This window comes from Dichotomopilus funicola, assembly GCF_033296635.1.
Source record: "Dichotomopilus funicola strain CBS 141.50 unplaced genomic scaffold C8A04scaffold_73, whole genome shotgun sequence".
Taxonomy (NCBI): Eukaryota; Fungi; Ascomycota; class Sordariomycetes; order Sordariales; family Chaetomiaceae; genus Dichotomopilus; species Dichotomopilus funicola.
Genome location: NW_026944094.1, coordinates 809 through 7,803, shown reverse-complemented (window position 1 = coordinate 7,803; position 6,995 = coordinate 809). Strand labels below are relative to the sequence as shown.

The window sequence follows — 6,995 nt, the reverse complement described above, 5'->3', positions numbered from 1 at the left end:
TCGTTTGAACATTACTGGTACTGCAGGACGTAGACAGACGCGTCATATTTTCCGATGATATTTCACCTTCTATGCCAGTTACACTGCCAGTCTATATCACCCTTCCACCCTCTCTCTCTTAGCTAGCGCAGCCCTGAGAGCGAACCAGAATACCATCAAGTCATGCTGCGAGGGTGAACTTTATAAACCCCAGAATCAATCATTCAATTACTTCCAAAGGAAAGCTGGACTGATAGCCATTTGTTCATTTGCCTGTACTACATCCCACCCAGATTGGGACAATGCCCATTTATACCTATGTTCATCTGTTTTATCCGTACATCCAGCGCCCCCTTTGGGGAACACTTCCACGCACCCAACAACATATTGTCACAAACAATACCAACCACCACTCGCCTCTTCCCTTCCCCCCCTGTTGGTATCCTTCAAAACTCCAGATCCCCTCACACCCCCTCGATGCGTCACCAAGACGTAATATGTTTCTCGAGAGATCCAACGCCACCTCCATAAACACCAAAACAAGAGGGGAAAAAAAACGGCACAGCCACCCATCCGCCCTTCTGATTCAAAGCCGGTCGTTTCCATTTTGCGTCGCTAGAGGAAACAAAAAAGAGTAAAGCAAAATAAGAGGTCACCCAGACGCCGGAACTCCTCGCTCCCATTATCCCCTTGAAAAAAGAAAATGTTGGCCAAGTAGCAGCAGCAGTGGATACAAGGCCACACCCACTCACCCATGCCGTAGTAGGAAAGGCCGCATATATGTACTGTCGAGTGACGTCGCGGAACATAGGAAAATTGGTAGAGAGACGGCATTGTCGTAAGAGTTGAATCAGCCGGATCAGCTGATGCTGCCCGTTTGATCTACCTCCCAGCTATATCGCTTGTCTGCGACCTGGGGAACATGGATCAGTTCTGACCCTGCCTCGATTCGTTCCCCGCTGCAGGGGCTGCGCGGTATATCGTGATCATGGCCCTCGCGCTGGTGCTCTTGCCCCAGGCCACTTAGTTGATGATGTGATGACCCAGAATTCTCACCCGTTCGGAGGCGCGTCTCTTCTTCCACCGTGAAGTTGCTTCCCAGCGTGTCTGTCGAACCTTGTGTATGGGATCGGTGGTGGTTGAGAGATCGAGGGAGTGGTAGATCGGGGGAATGCGGATATGCGGTGCCTGCCTCAGACTCAACTGGGACCTCTCTCCTACGGGTGCTTGGTGTCACTATCCGTGGAACTGACCGTTCTGGGCGCGGCAGCTGTACATTCTCGGGCAGCGGGCCAAGACACACCACTCTGGAGGGATCGATAGGCGTTCGTTGAAATGCCGGGGACGGAAGCTGTATGGACCCTGTCATGGACGTCGGTGACCCGCCTGAGACTGACCGAGTTAAGGTTGAGGGGGGGTATGTATGCGGCGAGTGTGGAGAGTGGGGCGAGACAGGCGAGTAATTCGTATCGGACGCGTTCGGGGGTGCATGGAGGAGATTGGGTGGGGGGACCACTGTCATTGGTGATGGGACATCGAAGCCGCGGTTTGTCCAATCGCCATGTGGTGTCATCGGGGAAGGAAGGGTGCCTGGGAGTGAATTCGTGTTTGCGTAGGTCGGCGACGATGCCGGAGATGGATCTTCGGGTTGTCTGTAATGGGCTACTGGGCTTGAATCTTGCATCGACTTTTCAGGCCCTGGTGTTGCCGAAAACGCAGCTGATGATGTGTAGCTCGGCACCGGGCCCTGTAGCTGGCGGTCAAGTTTCCTCTTCGTAATTTCATATTGGCTGATCCCCAGGGAGCTCTCCGCGCCAAACTCCGTCTCATCATCCCCTAGATCATGGCTATCCAACTCGACCGGTTCGGGTGGCGCCGGCATTTCGTAGACTTGATGCTGTTCATCTGCGCCAACTTCAACTGGCTTCGAGCTTTCCTCATCCTTGTCCTGTGCCACCGGTTTTCTCGAGCGCGTCTTCCGGATAATTTTCGTAAACATCCGCTTCACCGGACTTTGAGGTTCCGGCTCGGGCTCCTCCTCAGTTGTGTGTGTGCCCTCCTTATTTTCGTCTTCTGCGGCAGCAATCTCCTTCTGCTTGTCCTTCCGCTTGCGGATCAGGAAAAACCACAATACAAGAGCAACGATACTACCCACGATGAAGGCGCCCAAAACAATACCAGCAGTTTGCCCTGGAGACAGTCCTTGGCTCGTTTCAGGGTCGTCGTCTTCGTAATTCGGATATGGGCTGTCTGGAGGCCTTGTAATGGCCTCGACCGTGTAATTCTTCGTCGCATTGTGGGGGAAGCGGGCTTGATGAAGCGAGTAAGTGCCTCTGTCATAACTGGTGACCATGTAGGCTTCCTGAAGAAACGTGCGCCCAATGATGTACACGTTGTTGTTTGTTTCTTTTGTTGAGCGTTTTAGGGGGAAATACGGAATGCTAGAATCCCCCCATTGGATGACATTTTTGAAAGGATAGCGCAGAAGCTGCGCAAACGAGGCGGTCGGGAGGGTGATGTTGACAACTCCGGGCGTGTTGAGGGGTTGCCCGAAGTTGTCGGCGTTTTGGTAGCTGGAGAGGGTGAAAGTGAAGGACAGCAAAGTATCGGTTTGGTAGTGTGTATACTGTGCGCCGTCCGAGAAAACATAGAGGCCCAAATCCTCCCTCCATTCCAAGTTCAAGGCGGTGGCGAAACGTTCGCAAACCTCAGTGGGAAGCCAGAGGTATGGGGTGGAGGAATCAATGATGGCGATAATGGAGTCGTCCATTTTTACCAGCTGCTTCGAGGTCGACGTCCAGTTCTTCGTTGGCACATCATCCAGCGTAGGGACTTCGGCCGTGACCCCACGTAGGCGAACAAAGGGAAGACGCGATACCGGGTCTAGGGAAAACCAAGTGTCGTGTGGTTCAAACCTGAGAGTATCGTAGCCTCCGAGCGTTAGGGATGCCACGGTACCACCGCTTTCTCCATCTGGGGAAATGTTAGCAAAAGCTAAACCAACACGCAACACCGAGCGTCGCAACTAGCAGTGCAGAACTTACCGTCACGGTAGTAAGCCCCCGCGGTATATCCGTAACCATGGCTAGGAATTGTCCCGTAGGTTTGTACAAGTTGCGAGATGAAAGGATTGGTCAGGTTAGACCCAAATCGACCCTGCGTCACACCCAGGCCGATATAACCCTGGTAGTAGTTGGTATCGTTGATGGCGGCTACCAGCACACCGTCAATGGCGGTCGAGAAGCGTGTTACCCTGTTGACGAAGGCGAGTGTCTCCAAGCCATAGTCCCCATTGCCCCCCATGCCCGTGTAATTCATCCCCAGTTGCCAGCTCCCTAAAGCATGCCATGTTTCGGATTGTGAAATGTCAAAGGTGCCGCCACGGGCGTCGATACATAGTTGGACTAGAGGCGTGTTAACAAGACCGCTTCCCGTTTTCACCTCATCCCAACAAATCTAAGAACTCACCTGGAACGCAACCCCCAGTTGACACAACCCATGTTTCGGACAGTGCGGTAGCCGCAGTCAAGTAGACGACCTGGGCGGGGGAACCGATGTAGAATGCGAAATTTGACCACGTCCCATCGATACCGTACCTGCGAGGACGATCAGCACACGGACAGAATGAGATGGGCAAGCAGTTGTCAGGAACAAGAAGAACAAGATATAAAAAACCAACGTACCAGTCACCAGACGGTTGAATCCAAAGGGGGGCCGGGGTTTCCGGTTCAGGGGTATCGTCATTCGCAGAGGAAGCATCGGCACCAAAGGCTAGTCGCGACACGGAGAGCAGCAGCAGAACGTCACGGACGACAGCGGCTCCCAGGTAGGGTAACCGCATCGTTGCAGCACCCGGGCCCGGATCGCGCGCAATGGACCGCGGGTAGTCAAAGAAGGGGTCCTAGGACGCTGGAGGAGCCGGGTCGGCATGCCATGAGCTGCGGAGTCTGTCCCGGGGGAAGTTGTGCGGTTCGCCACGCCGAGTGTATTCGCGGGCAAGATCAATCGGTCGGTCGGTCGGTCGGTCGGTCGATTGCTCGGTCGGGGGTTCGGCCGTTTCGTTCGGTCGACGCAGACGGATGGCGTCACGATACGACGGCGAGTAGAGACGTCGGATTGTGCGGGCTAAGCACGGCTCTCACTCCATGCCGGGTCGCAAGAGTCGGAGTAGTGGCGCGCCTCGACGGTGACGGCGACGACGGCGGCGGCGAAGGGGGGAAATCCGCCTGCACCCACAAACACGGAAAAAGGAAACCGAAGACTAAAGTGTCGTACCTTTCCGCAGACGAGATCGACCACAACGCACGAGGGCGGGACACACACACGCTCTCTTTCTTGACTAGACTTTCCTAAACACCGGACTAGAGAGAGCGTATGGGGATGGAGATGGAGATGTTGGAGGGTGTGTGAGAGAGGGACCGCATGCGGGTGCAGCGCAGCAGCGTCTCGTGGGACGAGCAATGCAACGACAGAAAAAACCACGGCGCGCACAGTCAGGCAATCAAAACGGAACCCTCTGGGTGGGCTGGGATGAGATTGGACCAGAATGTCTTGCCCTTCCGGGAGCAGTCTTGGTGGCCGGCTGCTCAAGCAGGAAAGATCGGCGAGGGCGAACTGGCGAGCCGAGGACTGGACCGGGCTGCGGGATCGAGCAACCCAAGGGTCCACGGGTGTTTACCAAGAAGGCCAAGCGATCAGGCGGTTGAATGGAAATGCTGAGCTTCGCTGCAAGTTTTTTAGGACTGAACAGTCAGGCCGCGGGCCTTTCACAGAAAGGGGGGGTTTTCGGGCGAAGCTTTTGGCCTGTTCCCACCATGGGAAAAAGAAGGATTGGTCCCTTGAACACGCATGGAAGTGGGCGAATGGGGCCCCAGTGCCTGCTTGCCCCGATGCCCTGGACGCAACGGGCTTGTTCAGTTGGATGGAGCCAGCAGGGTGCCAGGGGGAAATGGGAACGCGGAGCCCGGACGTTTCGATTTGAGCTTCCCCTTCTGCGATAAGCACTGACGCAGTCTCCACCGCACGCCTGGCCGGAACCCCCTGGGACAAAGGCTGTTTGTGCCCCTGGCCTGTCGGCCGACCCCATCCCCCACCTTCGTGCTTTCCCCGTTTTCCCAAGACTGGGCATTCAAGGGAGGAGCGTCCCAGCGGCACAACGTGTACGGGAGATGGAGTCATCAGATTCTCCGAAGGAAGGTTTGAATCTCGAGGATGGATGTTTGGTTCGACTGTCCCAGTCCATATCCACGAACAATCCACCCAACGCTTCGAATTCGAACCAAGGGCCAAGTACGAATACCAGTTTTTATGAGTTCTCCGCCAGCTCATGCGCACTCCAAACGCGAAAACAGACAACGGCGAGCCAGGGCATTCCCCGCGTCACGCACGGCACTGTTGCAGCGCATCCATTTTCGATGGCCCATCCCATCCCCCGCCCATTTCTCGGCACTTTGCTTTGTGGAAGCCGTCTGGAGATTGGCAGTCAAATTCACCAAGTGCAGGGTTCGGATGACAAGTTGTCCGAGGGTACATAGTAGTGTAGGTGCTAGGTTCTGCCTCTTTGCGGGGGAAAACCACATCTTGGTAGGCTCCATACTCCCCAAAAGCACATCACCGCACTGCGAAGGCTCGGGTTCCCTTCTGGTTTTTGTGTTGCCATTCATTACACATGGCTCGCCAACGTGGTCAACCCGCGCCAGTGGCTGATGTTGCTCTGCCCGATACTGCATAGATTTTGCGGCGGCGCTCACACTCCGGCTGGCTGAAAAAAAAAGGTCCGGCGAGGAAAAAAATCAGACGAACCGTCCGATTCAACTCTAAGATTGAAGAGGGGGTGTTCGATTTGGGCGCTGGAGCTTCGTCTGATGTCCATTCCTCGCCGACTCGTGGTCGTGCCTCCGCCGTGCTTAGAGTGGAGGGACCCAGCCGAAGCTAGTCCTCCCTCGGTGAACCTGTCCACCGGCTCCGAATGATAGCCGGAGCTGGAGCGTTCTCCCCGCGGCTGTTTCAAAACACGACATGACGCTTGTTGATCTTTGATCCACGAACGATCGAACTTGCCAAAACCGGGGATTGTTTTTTCGTCAACACCGGCAGCCCACCCACGCCAATAATCACTTTTTCTCTACAGTTGAGTTCGCCATTAACAAGACTGGACGCACGACGGTGAGAAGCTCGGAGGGTTGCCAGCACCAGTGGTTTCCAAATCCCACGAAATGGAACGAGATTGCGGGGAACCTCGCTTGGAAGCCGCCTGCCGTCCGCTTGGTATTGCAAATGCCGGGGAGATGGTCTCGGTGGTGGTGGTGAAACCAGCAGGGACTTTCTCGGCCGCCCCCTCGCCACTCGTCTGGGGAGTCGGGAAGAAGACGGAGAGAGTAGATGAAGCCCGGAACTACGCGTCGCTACTCACCGTAAACGGACGCTTTTAACCCAATTTTTCAGCTTTCCCCCCCCCCCGAGAGGGCTTGCCGCTAGTTTCTTATTGAAGCCCGCTTCAAAAGGTGGAGCAGCAACTCGACAGTCCGCTGAGAGTGTCGGTGTTGCAGAATACACTAAAAGCATACAGCGTCTTTTAACGAGAGAGGCCTATTGGTGAACTCTTTCCGTGTCAAGGGTTCGCAGTGCGCAGAGATTGACGACATCTCGACTTTGGGAGGTCCTCCGCCTTCTTCAACCATGCGCAAATTCGGGCGGCAACGAGGAAATAGAATGGACATCCTGAACAGGCATAAAGGATGCATCGGACACGGGAGAGCAATATAATTCACCACTGAGAGCGTCAGGAAACGCAGAGCGACACTCTGGCTAAATTCCACCCAACCATTTTTGCCGGCACACCCAATTAGGAAACTCGCCGTCTTCTGCGTCTTCCGTTCACAACCCGCTCTCTGACATCGAGCATAGTTAATGGCCACGGCCACCTCACCAGCGACGGGGCCGTTTCTGGGGCCGCTCGTTGTCTCCCTCCCAGGAATTTACAACAACCTGGGGGAAGTGTGGAAACGGTGCATCGG

At 55.2% G+C, this 6,995-nt stretch overlaps 1 protein-coding gene across 1 annotated transcript; it reads right to left on the bottom strand.

The window, feature by feature from the left end:
• Positions 1 to 838: 838 nt before the first annotated feature.
• C8A04DRAFT_39715 (aspartic peptidase domain-containing protein) lies at positions 839 to 3,820 on the bottom strand (the record flags this gene model as incomplete). The annotated part of the gene is made up of 4 exons (XM_062784688.1): positions 839 to 2,952; positions 3,024 to 3,383; positions 3,448 to 3,575; positions 3,663 to 3,820. The coding sequence occupies 4 exons, from the start codon at positions 3,818 to 3,820 to the stop codon at positions 839 to 841; spliced, it is 2,760 nt and encodes a 919-aa protein (XP_062633998.1).
• Positions 3,821 to 6,995: the final 3,175 nt, after the last annotated feature.